At 37.0% G+C, this 18,289-nt stretch overlaps 1 protein-coding gene across 1 annotated transcript; it reads right to left on the bottom strand.

Moving 5' to 3' along the window:
- Nucleotides 1–387: 387 nt before the first annotated feature.
- Nucleotides 388–18,104, bottom strand: LOC115220923 (cilia- and flagella-associated protein 20). Its single transcript, XM_029791122.2, has 5 exons — nt 17,618–18,104; nt 12,861–12,940; nt 9,604–9,715; nt 4,675–4,863; nt 388–619 (listed from the first exon to the last, which is right to left on the bottom strand). Exons 1-5 carry the CDS (start codon nt 17,699–17,701, stop codon nt 506–508), a joined length of 579 nt encoding a protein of 192 aa, XP_029646982.1. The 5' UTR covers nt 17,702–18,104; the 3' UTR covers nt 388–505.
- Nucleotides 18,105–18,289: the final 185 nt, after the last annotated feature.

Consider the following 18,289-nt stretch of genomic DNA (forward strand, 5'->3'; position numbering starts at 1 on the left):
CAATGAAATAATTTATTCAAAAAGTATAGCTACAACTTTCTAGCACTACAAAATGATAATTGAGAAGAATGAATTAAGTTAAAATAAGACCAGACGGACTAAGGTTTAAAGATTAGAGACAAATGATACTCATGGTCGACATATATATATATATATATATGTACACACACATTTATATGCATGTATACCTTTATATATATATATATATATATATGCACTAACATTTACATATATGTACACGAACACATCTCACATATAAAATTATACTTACATTAGTTTTACATACATATATACATACGTATGTGTATATATATATATATATATATATATATATATACATACATACATAGGCACACACTGTGGACAAATGTGCGAGTAGAGGAAACATATTTTCAATGTAAAGTCTAAGATATTTACAAAGTTTATTGCTTTTAATTCTTTTTTTTTATTTTTTATATTCTTTTTATTAGTTTTTTTTTTTTCTGTTTTAATTGTTAAAAATCACTCAAGCTTTGATCTTGCTTTGTGGAATATATAGTTTGAATTCTCCAGGCAGCTCGTCTTCAGAATATAAGCGATCGGAGAAATATACTCGCCGAATACGACAGTTGGCATGAATCTGGAAAAGAGAGCAGAATGACAATTAGGGAATAGAAAGAAAGAAAGAAAAAAACATGGAAAGGAAAAGAAATCCATTCTATCAGCCCTCTTTCTAACTATCTTGAACATGGAACCAGCAACCTAATGTTATTTAGCAGTACCAAGACTCAGTAATGATCATCCATAATCTTCAGTTCCAAAGCCTTTCTAGGTTAGTGATTTTACCAAACCAAGAGCAGTCATCTTGGTCAATATACACTAAATTAAGCAAACATTCAATTTACTTCAATAATTAAATGAAATCAGAATGGAAAATGGATGTTAAATGATGACGAAATACAAGTAACTGTACGTTTTTATATATGGCACATGTTCATTAACCCTTTGACATTAAAACCAGACATTTCTGGTCCTAATATTCTACCCTTTTTTAAGGTCAAGTTGGCCAGATTCAGCATCTCACACCTACACTACAATGTCATTCAAAAAATATACAATAGGAGTGGCTGTGTGGTAAGTAGCTTGCTAACCAACCACATGGTTCCGGGTTCAGTCTCACTGCGTGGCATCTTGGGCAAGTGTCTTCTGCTATAGCCCCGGGCCGACCAATGCCTTGTGAGTGGATTTGGTAGACGGAAACTGAAAGAAGCCTGTCGTATATATACATATATATATATATACATATATATATATATATATATGTATGTGTGTGTCTGTGTTTGTCTCCCTAGCATTGCTTGACAACCGATGCTGGTGTGTTTATGTCCCCGTCACTTAGCGGTTCGGCAAAAGAGACTGATAGAATAAGTACTGGGCTTACAAAGAATAAGTCCCGGGGTCGATTTGCTCGACTAAAGGCGGTGCTCCAGCATGGCCCCAGTCAAATGACTGAAACAAGTAAAAGAGTAAAGAGTAAATCACATCATTGAAATCTCAAAAGCTATGAGACAATGAGGGCTTGTTCCAAACAATGTGAATAAATAAGAATTACATGTGATAAAGTAATCTGAATACTAAAAGGTTAATACTATATAACATACAAATATGGTAAATTAGTCTGGCAGCCACAGGAATTTGATGTTCTTGCTCCTAAACTAGCACAGATTATAAGAGGTTCCAGACCATCATTTTCTGGAAAGTCAATATTTCCTTGTACCAAAACACATTCACTATGTCATGACTTAGGCCCCCAGGAATTGTAAGGGTGCCTTCATGATATGCAGCATATTTTAAAAACCTTTACACCTGCAGGTGCCCATTTGTGTCCAGGTCTGACCACAACCTGTATCACCAAGAAAGAGAGACCGATAGAGAAAGAGAAGGATCTATCCCAGTACAAGGTTACTAGTTAATCTATCATTCACAAAAGGATGAAGGGTAAAGCTGATATGGGTGGTATTTCAGTCCAATGTATAAAAAGATAGAATCAATACCACCAGACTCAGTTAACTCAATAACTGCATATCTTTATCTTTTTATCTCTTACTTGCTTCAGTCATTGGGCTGCAGCCATGCTGGGGCACAGCCTTGAAGGATTTAGTTGAACAAAAATCACTTCAGTACTTGCTTTTTAAAGTCTGATTCTTGTTCTCTTAGTCTCTATTACTGAACTGCTAGAAGGTTAAACACAAACACATGTATATATAAATATATATATATATATATATATGACTAAGGATAAGATCGTTAATTTAAAAATAAAATAATGATTTTATCAAGTGGTCAGCATAAGATCGTTAATATATATATATATATATATATATATATATATATATATACACACACACACACACTATGGGCTTTTGCATTTTCCACCAACTAAATTCACTCACAGAGCATTAGACAGTCTGGGACTGTAGTAGAAGACACTTGCCCCAAGAGTCATGCAATGGAACTGAACCTGAATCCTTGTGGTTGCAAAGCGAGCTTCTTAACCACACAGCCATGCCAAAGCCCATATGAAGAAAACAAAATCATAAACAAATCTACAAGTCTGCTGCTCACGGTTAAAATCTTCAGACCACATTTACTAATCTTAGATCTTGCGATAGTTCAATAACCTGTCAACACAACTACACATCTACAGAATAGGCAATGCCGAGTCTAAAGATATTTTCCTAAAATAACTTAACGAAGCTGTTTGAGAATGAATTTTTACGTCATGATTTCATCAAAAGCGGGGAAAGTCATGTGCGATGTGTGATTTACTTATCCATGAACACTGGAAACGTCATGAATGTCACACATTCCTCCAATACTTGAAACGCAAATCACAAAATTATGATAAAGTAAAGAAATAAGAGTATCAAATTGAAGGGAGAGCATTCTGAATACAATTGGAAGGGACATTATCGAAGGGATTAGAGTGACCTGCCCCTGAGTTTTATCGTTTTTCTTTTTTTTTTTAATTTTTATTTATTTTTTCGGCTGTGTAGTAGGTTCCAGGTTCAGACCCAACTGTGTGGTGCCGTGGATAAATGTCTTCTACTGTAGCCTCAAGCTGACCAAAACTTTGTCAGCGGACTTGGTAGATGAAAACTGAAAGGAGCCCATAGCATGGCCACAGCTCATAAGCTGAAACTAGAATCAATCAATCAATCAATCAATCATATGCATGTGTGTGTGTGTGTGGCTTTGTTTGTCCCTCCTACCACCACCGCTTAAAAACGATGTTGGTGTGTTTACACCTCTGTACTCAGCAGTTTGGCAGAAGACAGCGATAGAATAAATACCAGTATATAAAAAAAAGTATTGAGGTCAATTTAGTCAGCTAAAACAATTCAAAGCAGTGCCTCAGCCAGTGACTGAAACAAGTAAAAAGAGAAAATAATGTGTATATATATATATATACACACACACACACACACATATATTTTCTTCCTCCGTCTTCCTTTCTACTGGACTGTTCTCTGTTTCTGAAGAAGAGCATTGCTCAAAATGTTAAACCATCCTTCTTTCCTTCCTTGAGCATCTGCTAACACTTTACATGTACGGCATCCTCATGTTATTTGTTCTTTTTTGGGGGGATTTACTATATATATACACATACATACATACACACATATATATTCTTTCTTTTATTCTTTCACTTGTTTCAGTTGTTTGACTGTGGCCATGCTGGAACACCACCTCTAGTCGAAGAAATTGACCCCAGGAGCTATTCTTTGTAAGCCTCGTACTTATTCTATCAGTCTCTTTTTCCAAATCACTAGGTTACAGGGATGTAAATACACCATCATTAGTTGTCAAGTGATGGTTGAGGGACAAACAGATATATATATATATATATATACACACACATGACAGGCTTCTTTCAGTTTCCATTTACCAAACCCACTCACAGGTCTTTGGTCAGCCCAGAGCTACAATAGATGACACTTACCCAAGTTGCCACACAGTGGGGCTAAACCTGGAACTATGCCGTTGGGAAGCAAGCTTCTCACCACACAGCCACACCTGCGATATATATATATATTTCATCTCCATCATTTAATGTCCAGTATTCTATGCTGGCATGGGTTGGACAATTTGACAGGAGTTGGTGACCAAGCAGACTGTGTAAAGCGCTACTATCTGCCGGATGCCCTTCCAAATGCCAGCCACTTTATACTCAGCCGAGAATGCATAACGGCAACAGCTATGGGTTGAACCTGTGATGGGCAGGTACCCCATTTATGAAGAGGGGCAATTGCTCATATGCCGTGGAAAATGGGATAAACTTTGACTTGATAATTCCCTCAGGCTAGTGACATACCTATTTCTTTACTACCCACAAGGGGCTAAACACAGAGAGGACAAACAAGGACAGACAAACGGATTAAGCCAATTATGTCGACCCCAGTGTGTGACTGGTACTTATTTAATCGACCCCGAAAGGATGAAAGGCAAAGTCGACCTCGGCGGAATTTGAACTCAGAACGTAATGGCAGACGAAATACGGCTACGCATTTCGCTCGGCGTGCTAACGTTTCTGCCAGCTCGCTGGCTAGTGACAAACCTAATAAAAAGATGTAAAGGTCAGTAACAACTCCGTGCAAAAGTGCATGTTTGGCTAAAAGGGATTGAAGCACTTACCTGTACTCTGATTGTCTCAATGTAATTTGTTCCATAGGCTCGTCGTGTAAAGTCAGAGAGGTTAAACTGTATCTGATTCCAGCTGTCATCAAGACGCATCGGCATAGTGCAAATGAAAGGTTTTACACGGGTGGTACTCTGGTAGTTGCTGGCTCGGAATCGACGCCGGACACTTTTGTCATCTAAAACCTACAACAAATCAAACAAAATCATACATGTGTGTTTGTATGCATGATTGTACTACTGTTTTACATCCACTTCTCCATAGTAGCATTAGTTAGATGAATACATATTACTGAAGCACTATGTTAAAGATTCTTCCCTTCCAGTTCTTTTATTCATTTATTTGTTTCAGTTTTATCATGGGACTTAATTTTTAAGCCTAGTGCTTATTCTATTGGTCTCTTTGCTGAACTGACTGCTAAGTTACAGGGACATAAACAGGCACAAAGAAACACACACATACACATATACAAGAAGCTTCTTTCAGTTTCCATTTACCAAATCCACTCACAAGGCCTGAGTAGAAGACACTTGCCTAAGGTGCCACGCAGTGGGACTGAACCGGGAACTATGTGGTTGGGAAGTAAGCTTCTTTACTACACAGCCTCGCCTTTTTTTATTTATTTTTTTAAATTAGGGATTTCTCAGTCTATCTGTCTTTGAAAGAGCAGAGCTAGTGAATATGGATAGAAGGAATTGTCAACAGACAACATCAATGGTAGATGAACACATTTTTTTCAGGTACACAGAAAAAAAAATATATATATATATATAATTTTAAAATAGGATAAAATCTTTATAAGAATTTATCAAGTAGTCAGCCTAATCATAAGGGAAAAATTCATAATCATTCCCTTTAAATATATTTTTAATATAAATAAATATATTTAAAGGGAATAATTATGAATTTTTCCCTTATGATTAGGCTGACTACTTGATAAATTCTTATAAAGATTTTATCCTATTTTAAAATTATATATATATATATACATATACATATACACACACACACACACACAACTGACCTCACCTATGCTGATGCCACGTAAGAAGCACTCGGTCCACTCTGTAGGGTGGTTGGTTTTAGGAAGGGCATCAAAAATCATGGCAAAACAGACACAGAAGCCTGGTGTAGTCTTCTACCTGGCCAGCTCCCAACAAACTGTCCAACTCATGCCAGCATGGAAAGTGAATGTTAAACAATGATGATGATGATCATGCATATATATATATATATATATGTGTGTGTATATATATATATATATATATAATATATATATATATATATTTATTCCAAACAACAACTTCATAATGAAAAAGTTATTTTAATAAATTTTACAGTTTTTTTTTTCACGATTAATTCAACATAAACATGGTAACAAGAGGGTTAACCAGATTGTCTTCATTGTAATTACATCTTGTCCATTTCTTACTTTTAAAAGCAAGGTCTTTTTTCACGGCTAGACTCTTTCCCTGTTGCTAATCATTTTACAGCAAGAATTTGGTGCATTTTGTGGTTCATATGCAAAATTAAGGAATTGGAATGTGAATCCATATGACTCACATCATCCTCATCGTCATCATCACTTAATGTCCCTGTTCCATACTGGCATAGTTTGAGTCCCAGGACCTGTTAAGTCCAAGGACTGCATCTGTGCCTGTTCTGGTGTCTGCTTTGGCAGGATTTCTATGACTGGATGCCCTTTGTTTCAGATAAATGTATAGTATTTAATGTTGTTCATTATTCTTCTCCAGGGTAAGAGCAAGCAAATGACATGCTGTAAAGTTCACGGCTTTCTTAAGGACATAAGTAATGCAAGTAAAACGAAATAATATGGCTTCCAGCAAGGATGATTAAATTGACCTCTTGCTCTTGTAACTTCACCAACTTCTGAACTGAACACAGCACCATACATAAATAGATGCATGTATACATGCACGAATGTATGAAGATATGTAAACACTCATCTATCCTCAATGGGTCTCCCAAGGTAGTCTGAGCTGTTAATACTCTAACAATTTCTCTAGTGATGTTCTGCAAACAACTTGCACATGCAAGTGCTACCAGTCGAGAACTTCGCATACCGAAAGCCAGCAAGTATATAGGGTCATCAGGTTTCGGGGCCTACCTCTCGATGGCATCAATGCGCACCGGCCCCACTCAGTGATGTGAGGTCCCGCTTGCTAGATCTACTGCTTATCAAATAAAGCTCAATAGTGGCTGTGTGGTAAGTAGCTTGCTAACCAACCACATGGTTCCGGGGTCAGTCCCACTGCGTGGCATCTTGGGCAAGTGTCTTCTGCTATAGCCCTGGGCCGACCAATGCCTTGTGAGTGGATTTGGTAGACGGAAACTGAAAGAAGCCTGTCGTATATATGTATATATATATATATGTGTGTGTGTGTGTGTGTTTGTGTGTCTGTGTTTGTCCCCCTAGTATTGCTTGACAACTGATGCTGGTGTGTTTACGTCCATCACTTAGCGATTCGGCAAGAGACCAATAGAATAAGTACTGGGCTTACAAAGAATAAGTCCTGGGGTCGATTTGCTCAACTAAAGGCAGTGCTCCAGCATGGCTGCAGTCAAATGACTGAAACAAGTAAAAGAGTCTTCTAGCGATTGCTCATTGTCTCTTTTTAACCAAATCCAGTGGCTTGCCTTTTCCATTGCAGTTTGGATATCAGTCATGGTGGTATTTACTTTACAATTTGTTAGGCTTAACGATAACAACAGTCGCCTCACACAGTGTCCAAAAAACCCCTCTAAATCGGACTTCTATTGGAAAATGCTCTGCTTTCCAGTCTATGTCTTCACATTCCTCGAGGAGATTTACATAACAGTCAATCTTTTGAGCCCGATTGGCATTCATGTTACCTTCATGAGGAACCATTAACTTGACTAAATTCACAACTTTCTTTCTCTCACACCACAAAGTTACAGACTAGCATTCACAGAATGTGATATATGTTATACATTTAGGTCAACTGGTTATGAAAACTTATCCTAACACACTGGAGAACATCGGAAGAAAAAAATTGATTTTATGGTTGATGATTCTTTCAGTCTTTATACAGTCCATAAGCCAAACATGGTTAGGTAAATCGATCTCCAGAAGTTATGACACATGGATACTAGTTCTAGAGCAAGTGCAAGGGAGATAACCTTCGCCTAGCATAGGCAACAACGTTTTAGGATACTTGTTCTGTAATACATATCCTTCTAATACATGTGTGTGTGGAGGCACAATGGCCCAGTGGTTAGAGCAGCAGATATGCGGTCGTAGGATCGCGGTTTCGATTCCCAGACTGGGCCTTGTGAGTGTTTATTGAGCGAAAACACCTCAAGTTCCACGAGGCTCCGGCAGGGGGTGGTGGCGAACCCTGATATACTCTTTCACCATAACTTTCTCTCACTCTTTCTTCCTGTTTCTCTTGTACCTGTATTTCAAAGGGCCAGTCTTCTCACATTCTTTATCATGCTGAATCTCCCTGAGAACTACATTAAGGGTACATGTGTCTGTGGAATGCTTAGCCACATGCACGTTAATTTCACGAGCAGGCTGTTCCATTGATTGGATCAACTGGAACCCTCATCATCACAACCGACAAGGTGCCACCAATATATGTATGTGTGTGCACACACACACACATATATATATCTATATATAGTATCAAATATTTCAATGGAGCTAAAACTTTTGTTGTTGCTCAAAGTTTATCATGTCAGCTCTAAAGGAAATTATGAAAAATGCAATGTTAGAGAGAAGCTTAACTAGAGCAACCCTCGAATTGATATAAACAGTAATTTCATTGCAAGACTTTCAAGAGACAGATGGTTCAAATCTTGTGAAAGGAACTGTTCACGTTTTGCAGATTTACACTGTGCTTCTAAATATATTATGCCAATGACTTTTGACAGATCCTGTCCCACCACCAACACCAAAAATAAAACAAAATAAATAAATAAAAAACAAACAAAAAAATCCTCTCTACTCCCTATTTTATAGAAAAACCACCCAAGTGTGAAAGCAAGGAAAAAGAGTAACAGAAAAAAAAAGGTCTCATGAAATTTGCCAATTCTTGAGTATCATTATCATCATCATCATCGTCATTTAACCTCCACTTTTCCATACTTGCAGGGAACAAAAGGAACTTGTTGAGACAGGTTTTCTATGGCTAGATTCCTTTTGTGTTGCCAGCCATCACTTTTTGTCAGCAACATATTTTCTATGGAAGACTGAGAATGAAGGACACTGCATGTTTGACAGTGATGCTCGTTTACAATCACCATATGATGTAAAGACATGGATATACACAAACACACACATATGTGTCTAGCAAATCCACTCACAAGTTTTTGATCAGCCTGGGGTGGGGGTCTATAGTAGAAAACACTTGCCCAAGGTGCCATGCAGAAGGGTGCTGAACCCAAGGAAACTTGGTCACAAAGCAAGCTTCTGAACCACATGGGCTGGAATAGCTCTTAATTATAATAATTAAGCTTCATTACTATTGGGTCGTTCCATAAATAATGCGGCTTTTTCAATTGCATGAACTAAAAGTCAGAGGGGGATGGGATAAACTACCAGCATCAACTTGCTATAAAAGCAGGTAGGAATTTTTACCTTGTCTTTATTTTTAGTGCAAGTTTTGAAGGGTGCAGTTCGATTTCAACAGTTATTTTTTCAAAGCTATAATGTAAGTGACAGAGGAGTATATTCAGCCTTATTTATGGGATGACCCAATACTTGAGGGCTGCAATGGGACATTATTACATACATACATACATACTAACACATACACAGCACAACAAGGTTCAGAAAGAGAACCGCTTTTCAAGAAAGAAATATTTGGACCAAGCATCTCTATGATATCAAGTGTGAAATTATTGAGTTAGAATGAGTCAAGAGCAAATATGCTATTTACCTGTACTTCAAATGTGAAATATTTTTTGAGATTTTTAATTATCATCACCAAAAAGGGTAGTTTGATGCCAAGAGTTTTCTTTGGATCAGCAGGACATGTAATGTATGTGGTACTGCAAAAATAGTCAAATAAGATACAATAATAATAATAATGACTTACAAACACATACAACATACAGAAAATTGCACTACTAGGCACTGCACACATCCTATGCGGAACACTTTCCATACAATAACCATCAGAGCATTACAACAAATTACAGCACATACCCAAGGCACACAGAGCTGCGCTCGGTAGTGAAGTGAAAGCACACTATAAAAATAAAACTACAGAACAATAATAATAATAATAATGCTTTCATATTTCGGCACAAGGCCAGCAATTTTAGGGGAAGGGATAAGTTGAATACATTGACCCCAGTATTCAACTGGTACTTATTTCATCAAAGCCAAAAGGATGAAAGACAAAATTGCCCTTGGCAGAATTTGAACTCAGAATGTTAAGATGAATGAAATGCCGCTAAGCATTTGGCTTGGGATGCTAACGATTCTGCCAGCTCGCCACCTAAACAACAATAATAATAATCCTTTCTACTAAAGGTACGAGGCCTGAATTTTAAGGGCAAGGGGATAGTCAATAACATTGACCTCAGTACTTGACAGGTACTTATTTTATTGACCCTGAGAAGATGAAAGACAAAGTCAACCTCGGCAGAATTTGAACTTAAAAGGCAGACCAAATGCCACTAAACATTTCCCCCTGGCTTTATAATGATTCTGCCAGCTTGCCACCTTAACAACAACAATAATAGTATCTCCACCGTCATCTCTCTCGCTATCACTCCCTTTATCTTACTCTACAACTGACTTTCCCTTGTTTTCCAACAAGGATATCGACATACCCACTCTACAGCAAGATACCTATACCTGTCCCCCCCCCTCTACCTTAAATCTCTTGACTGGCACAAAGTCCCACCCACTCAATACTACCCCTGCCCCATAGAGAGGGTTCTTGTCTTGCAAGGTACTTGGCGATCCTGTCAGTGCAGGTGATGGTGCCATGTAAAATGATGATGAATAGCCCTTTCAAATTTTGGCTAAGCTGATTGCAATGATAAAATAAAGTACCAGCACTTGACTGGTACTTTATTTTATTGACTCTGAAAAGACAGAAGATAAAGTCGACCATTGCAGGATTTGAACTCAGAACATAAAAACACCCAAAAGAAATAACACAAAGCCTTTTGTCTGGTATGCTAATGATTCTGTCAGCTTGCCACCCAACTGGTTTCAAATTTTAGCACGGGGTCAGTAGTTTTAGGTTGAAGGGGTTAGTTGACAACATCAACCCCAATACTTGACCTTGGTGGAATTTGAACTCAGAACATGAAGGACCAGAAGAAATAGCACTAAGCAGTTCATCCAGCTTGGCACCTCATAATAATAATAATGATAATCCTTTCTATTATGGGCACAAGGCCTGAAATTTTTTTGGGGGAGGGGACATCAATCACAGAATTTCACTGGTACTTAATCTATTAACCCCAAAAGGATGAGAGGCAAAGTTGACCTCAGAATGTAGCAATGGACAAGGCGGTGAGCTGGCAGAAATGTTAGCATGCTAGGTGAAATGCTAAGCAGTATTTCATCTGTCTTTACGTTCTGAGTTCAAATTCTGCCATGGTTTACTTTGCCTTTTATCCTTTCGGGGTCAAAAAAATTAAGTAGCAGTTGTATACCGGAGTTGAGCTAATCGACTGGCTCCCTCCCACAAAATTTCAGGCCTTGTGCCTAAAGTAGAAAAGGACATAGTGATGGGTGAAATACCGCTAAGCATTTCGTCCAGCATGCTGTCTTAATAATGATAATAACAATCCTTTTCCCTATAGGCACGAAGCTGAAATTTTGGGGATGAGTTAGTCAATTCCACTAACTGCAGCACTTGACAAGTGCTGATAATAATAATAACACTGATAATAATAATAACAACAATGTTAATACTGATGATAATAATAATAAATAAACAGATTAAATATGAGGTTATAATCTGCTATAAATAAAAGTATTTTGGAGAGACATGAAAATATAACAGTAACTAATTGATATAGTATAAAACAACTAACATTTCAAAAACATTGTGATGCTATGAGCTTATGTTTAGAAAGATATTGCCTTGTTGGTTTTGGCAGTTTTTTTTGTAATTAAAATCCTCTATCCTTTAACTTGTATTTCTATTGCAGCTCATTTTTCAAGCAACTGATTTGGGTTTTTAATATTATGTAAATTACCCCTTGTTTATAACATAACAAAACAAGCAAGGCTGCATGTTTTACATTCACCCTTTTCTAAAATAGTAAAAATTTCAAAATAACAAAAACAAAATGGGAATTTCAATATCCTGAAATACCAGAGTGGCTACTGAAGCAAATAATCAAACAAACATGATAAGAACAGCAGCTCCTAATATTTTCGTTGTTAGGCATGTTGGATTGGAGTTAAATAATTGTAGGCTTACACAATATGACTTTGATGGCTGATTACATAATATGTAATGATGCATAAATAAACTATGTTAATCATCAACTCCCACACAAAAGACGAACTAGTTCAAACCTTCTGCCTCAAACAAATACAAAACCCCCAACAACATTTAGTGAATATGGATGCATAGAAGCCCTATCAGTTTCAGTAAGGCATGAATGGCAATGCATCAGACACAAACTATTTCCATGCTTGAAACGATTCTAAAAATGGTAAATCATCAGATTCACAATTTCCGCTTGAGCAATTTGATCAAATTGTATATAATCTGTGAGAGCCACAGTTGAAGTATCTTTGGGTTGTATTCATGACTGATGGGAAGCAGGAGGCTGAATCCATCATCATCATCATTGTTCAACATCTGCTTTCTGTGCAGGCATGGGTTGGGTGGTTTAATAGGAGCCAGCCAGGTAGAAGACTACACCAGGCTTCTGTGCCTGTTTCAACATCGTTTTTACAGCTGGATGCCCTTCCTAGCACCAACCACCCCGTGGAGTGGATCGAGTGTTTTTTACACGGCATCAGCATAGGTGAGGTCAGTTTTAGCATGGTTTTCACAGCTAGATGTCTTTCCAAATGCCAACCACTTCAGTGTGGACTGGATGCTTTTTACATGGTAACAGCACTGGCTGGGTCTCAATATTCAAAGTAGATAAACCTGGCTGCTGGAAGAGAAGGAATTTATAGAGTGAGAATAATGAAGCTGGTGGTATTTACCTGACATTTGTGCCAACTATTTCCAGAACCAATGATTGGATATCATTGTCTGTGATTCGTTTGATGTGACCATTACGAACCTGCAAGACAATATCAGAAACAAATCAATAATTACATACAAGTAAACACAACTGTTTATTGAAGTAAGCATGCTGGAGATGGTTAACACACTACAAACCCTGGCATACTTCAGAGGGAGGTTATATTTCTTAACCCTTTAACATTCAGATTACTCTGTCAAATGTAATGCTTGTTATTTCCACATTGTTTTGAATTAAACTTGTACTATCTTGTAGCTTTGAGGTTTTGATGATGTGATTGCTGATTGCTTGTTTTTAGAATGATCATGTAGGTGTGTGAGGCTGGATCTGGCTGGATAAACTCTTCCTTCTTTACATCAATAATCTGACCTAACCAAACACACAGTCCTATTCTCCACCCCACATTAACCATCCATCCACATGAAATCTAGATACATCATGTTGGATTTGCACTGTTTTCTAACACAGAAATCACGATATCAGCCCTCCAATATGTGCATGGAAAACTAGTTGCTTTCTAAATCAATTCAGAACAACTACAAATATCTTGCAAGAACAAAACACATAACTAAAGCACTCAATTTTGTTGATGACTACACATATTTCTCTGTTAAAAATCTTTTCCAAAAACTATATTTACTTTACAGTGGAAAAATACTCCAAATTTATTAGTGGTTGATATTCCCATAAAGCTCAATTAAGATCCACAATTAAGTACTAGAACATGCATCTCAGACAATGCTGTTGCAACTCAAACATGCTATACTGTGACAGGAAAGTGATCCAGTTTATGACTAAAATGCAACAACTTCTTCCTGCTGTTTCAACAGCTATTGCACTGGCCTCTTTGTCTCTGAGCTAGGTAGGCTGCATAACCATCTACTCAGGCAATACACTTGATTCAAAGCATCTCACTGAAGACATACACTATCTGATATACATACTAACACAATGTGTATGTATGTATATATGAATGACTGTCTGTCACAAATGACCATGTGTGCACCTAAGAGGTTCTCCTCCGGGGTACAAGTCTGAGTGGAAAGTTGCCTCACCTGCAAATGCACAACCTAGGATTGTTTTTATGGAAGACCAGCAGTCGCCCATGCATACCAGCCTCCCCTCTCCATGCCACCAATGTTATCCAAGGGAAGGGCAAAGGCCCATACAGCTTGGCACCAGTGAACCAGTGAGCCATGCACCTTCACACACACATATATAGAGAGAGTAAAGGGTGAAGATCCTCTTCCATCATGAATGACCATGGAACTGTACCTAGAAAGTTCCCTACTGAAGTACAAGTGTGGGCAAATTTGTTTATGGAAGACCACCAATTGCACATGCATACCAGCCTCCCCTCTCCATGCCACTGACATTATCCAAGAGAAAGGCAAAGGCCAATACAGCTTCGCACCAGTGACATCACAACTCATTTCTACAGCTGAGTGAAGTGGAGCAATGTGAAATAAAGTGTCTTGCTCAAGAACACAACACGCAGCTTGGTCCGGTAATCAAACTCATAACCTTACAATCATACGCTTGATGCTCTGACCACTGAGCCATGCGGCTTCACAATATATGTGTGTGTTTCTTATCCTTTGGTTTTCACTAGTGTCAGTCATTAGACTGAGGCATTGCTTTGAAAAATTGTAGTTGAACAAATATTCCTCACTAGTTATTTTCCTTTTTTTAAGCCTGGTACTTCTTCTTCCACACTGTGGACCAGAATTGCTAAGTTACAGTGATGTAAACACACCAAAACTGGCTGTCAAGAGGTGATGTGTGTACAAACACACAGACACACACACACCTATACATATATATACATATATAAACACACATCTATATAAAGTGAGAGTTTACAGTTCCATTATAGGTAGGATCAACAAGAAAATGATCACAAGGAATCACCATTTTCAGACTACTAGAGGCTACAATCATACATACATACATATTTGTATTGCTAAGTCAATAGAACAGGTTTGTCACACACTGGATTATCAGTGGAATGTTCAGTCACTTACATAGTAATCCAATTCCACTAACTCCAAGACTAAAAGAATGGAAAATATTTATGGACACAGAATTTCTTCTCCCTCTAGACTAGTGTTGCATAAAGAATATCTCTTACCTTTTCCCAGTTCACCAACCTGATTTCCACCATATATATATATATAATGAACTAGTCTTGTATACAAGACTCTTTATGGCATCATGTTAAATATAATCTAACATTAGTATCCTTAAAATCAACCTTAAGTGAAATAAGTCTTGTCAAATTAGTGTAAATTATTCTTTTATTCGTTTCAGTCATTTGACTGTGGCAATGCTGGAGCACCACCTTTAGATGAACAAATTGACCCCAGGACTTATTCTTTGTAAGCCTAGTACTTATTCTATCGGTGTCTTTTGCCGAACCGCTAAGTTACGGGGGCGTAAACACACCGGCAACGGTTGTCAAGCGATGTTGGGGCGGGGGAGACAAACACAGACACACAAACATGTGGTTGGTAAGCAAGCTACTTACCACACAGCCACTCCTGCATCTATGATAAAGAATTCTTCAGCCTTAATACAATTTCCTCAAAGGAATCTTGAAGTTTTGATACATTTTTTTACTCTTACGTTCATCTCGCAAGACAAGCATAATCTCTGATCAGTGATCTTTCGGAATAGCTATTAACTTCTCAGCCACCCAGGCTAAGAGGTGAATTCAAAATCAATAGGGCAATACTAACAAGGGACCATGCATGAGGTAACTCGTTCCCCACAACAAAACATAAATAAAAAAACAGCCAAATCTTCCTCAAATTACACTCTCCATCGACTTAAGGCAAAGCACACATTTGATAATGTAGTTCAAGATAAAGTAAGAAAGGCCGGAAAAATCACAAACGGGATGGTTTTGATCACAGGTCCGCTAGATCAGGGCTAACCCAGGGAGATACAATAAAACATATGCCAAGCCGCAGTAATAACAAGATTGTACGGTTGGGCTATTCTAGGACTAAGGTAGGATTATTTATTTATTTTTGCATATCTGAAAACCAAGAAAACGGAATAAAATGTGATAACGACAGATGAAGATTTCAAAATCTCCACTGAAAATTCCCAACGATAATGTTCTTGGGCGAAAGGTACCAACGACCACACCCACCCGGTTCTCTCCGCTGAAAGAGAAAAAGGTCTTTGTTTCATGATAAACAAAAAGTCAATTACGAAATATATACGAAAGTAACGCTCAACCACTCTCAATAAAACAATTTACCCGGGAATAAGTCAAGGGAAATAACTGAAATAGACAGACTACAAAAAAGTGTTGGAAATAAAATATAAAATACATGACCGGACCACTTAACCGGCTTTCAGAGACCCGGGAATATTGTGCAATATTCTATAACCTTTATTGAACATACAAACCCTATTTTTGAAGTTGGTTAATTTGCATATTGAGTGTTAAAAATAGTTCTGTCCTTTACCTTTCTTGTGTGGATCAATAAAGATTAAACATAGTCTGCTTTAGAAGTGTATTAATTTGAATCTGTATCTGTTAAATGAAATTATGTTCTCTACTCTCCTTTGTCTAATTTTCATCCTATAAACGTTATACTGTATACATAGCAGAGTATGGTGTATTTAAAGAGTTTTAAGTGGATTAATAAATATCAAACAGACTCTGCTTTAGAAGTGTGTTAATGGGAATCTGCTATGCACAATTTAGTTCTTTACTTTTCACAGTTTATCTTATATTTCAAGTGCATGTTTTAGGGTGTCTCTTGAAAATAGGAAAATTCACAATCCCGGACACTTCCGGTTCCAAGAGTACCGGATAATTTGTCCGGTACTGTATAAATAAATGGTAATAATAATAAGAAGAAGATGCGTTTAGTCGATCGTAAGATAAAGAATTTGACTTGAGTTATAGTTAATGTTCATCGATTCCGTTGTTTGGAAATAGATAATTCTGTGTGAAATAAAAATGAGAACTTGTCATTTTCTTTTGTTTCCTTATTGAGGATGATTCGTGATATATCGTTGTAAAACAGGGATCGAATTCAAGTTGTAGTTTAACAAAGCCGGGAGTTACTAAGGAAAATAGCAAGACAGACAACTTCAACTGCACTATTTTCTCTATTTATAACACTTGCACATGTATCTGAGCAGGCATACGTTTTATAAAATGTTAAATTCATTTATTTATTGGCATTTAAAACAATATAAACTGTATTTAATTAATGCTGGGGGCATAAAAAAATTAACCATTCATTCATTAACCTAAGTTTATAAGTTTCGCTCAAGAGACAGCGATTAAGAGAGAGATGGCGTGTAATTACTGCTATGACAGTAAACAAAAGCAACAAAAACTAATAAACAAAGGAACGTGATCAACAAGGTGTAATAATCAAGTAATATCTGAGAAGACGATTCGGATTGCTTATATGTTAAACAGCTTTTATGTAAAAGTGTTATCGTATTTTTTAAAAACTTTCAAGCGTAAAATCATAATTAATATAAAACAAAGATGCGGTCTTGTATCTTGTACAATATAATATTTATTGTACACGCAACTGATATTCCAAGATTTTTCACATCAATACATTAAAAAGGTATGCTGTTGCTAAGAATGTGAATAAATTAATAACAATAATAATATGTATATATTTTTCTTTTGATGATGCACTTTAAAATTAAACTCGAGGAAAACGAAGCACTCACCTTTTTGTCCCATATCTGAAGCGGTTTACTGCCAACACTGTATAATATCGACAAAAACCCACTCTGGAAGGTATTTTTAAACATTGTGAAATATAAATATACGGGCAATTGGCCAACGCACAGAATCCGAATATATAAATATATATATATATATTAGTAATTTATTTTAAAAAAGGCTAAGCACACTTGAGAAGTTAAAGTTTAGTTCCTAAATAAACATGTCACTCTTGTTATTTCCGACCAAGCACAAACTTTGTTGCTAAGGAACTTTCTCCGCGTTCGCTTCGAAGGGAAATGAATAGACCTCCCCCACTCTTTCTCCTTCTCGTCTTCCCTCATTAAGTAGCGACTTATAATTTTAATAGAACATGGATGTTGTCAACACATATGCGTATATATAGACGAGTAAAATTAAAAGTTAATCAGCAGAGCCTACGATATGGAAAGGGAAGTCAATGTAACGGATTATATTTTCGTAAGTTGTCGCATAGAGTGTTCCGGTCTGGCGCATTGATACCAAGTTGCCGCGGTAACAGAGAATAACAACATGAGGTCTTAAACAGAGATGAATAAATAAATAAATAAATAAATACGTAAATTGTGTGTATGCGTAGTATGTATGTGTATGTGTGAGTGTATATATATATATATATATATATATATATATATATA

Source organism: Octopus sinensis, linkage group LG17 (genome assembly GCF_006345805.1).
Source record: "Octopus sinensis linkage group LG17, ASM634580v1, whole genome shotgun sequence".
Taxonomy (NCBI): Eukaryota; Metazoa; Mollusca; class Cephalopoda; order Octopoda; family Octopodidae; genus Octopus; species Octopus sinensis.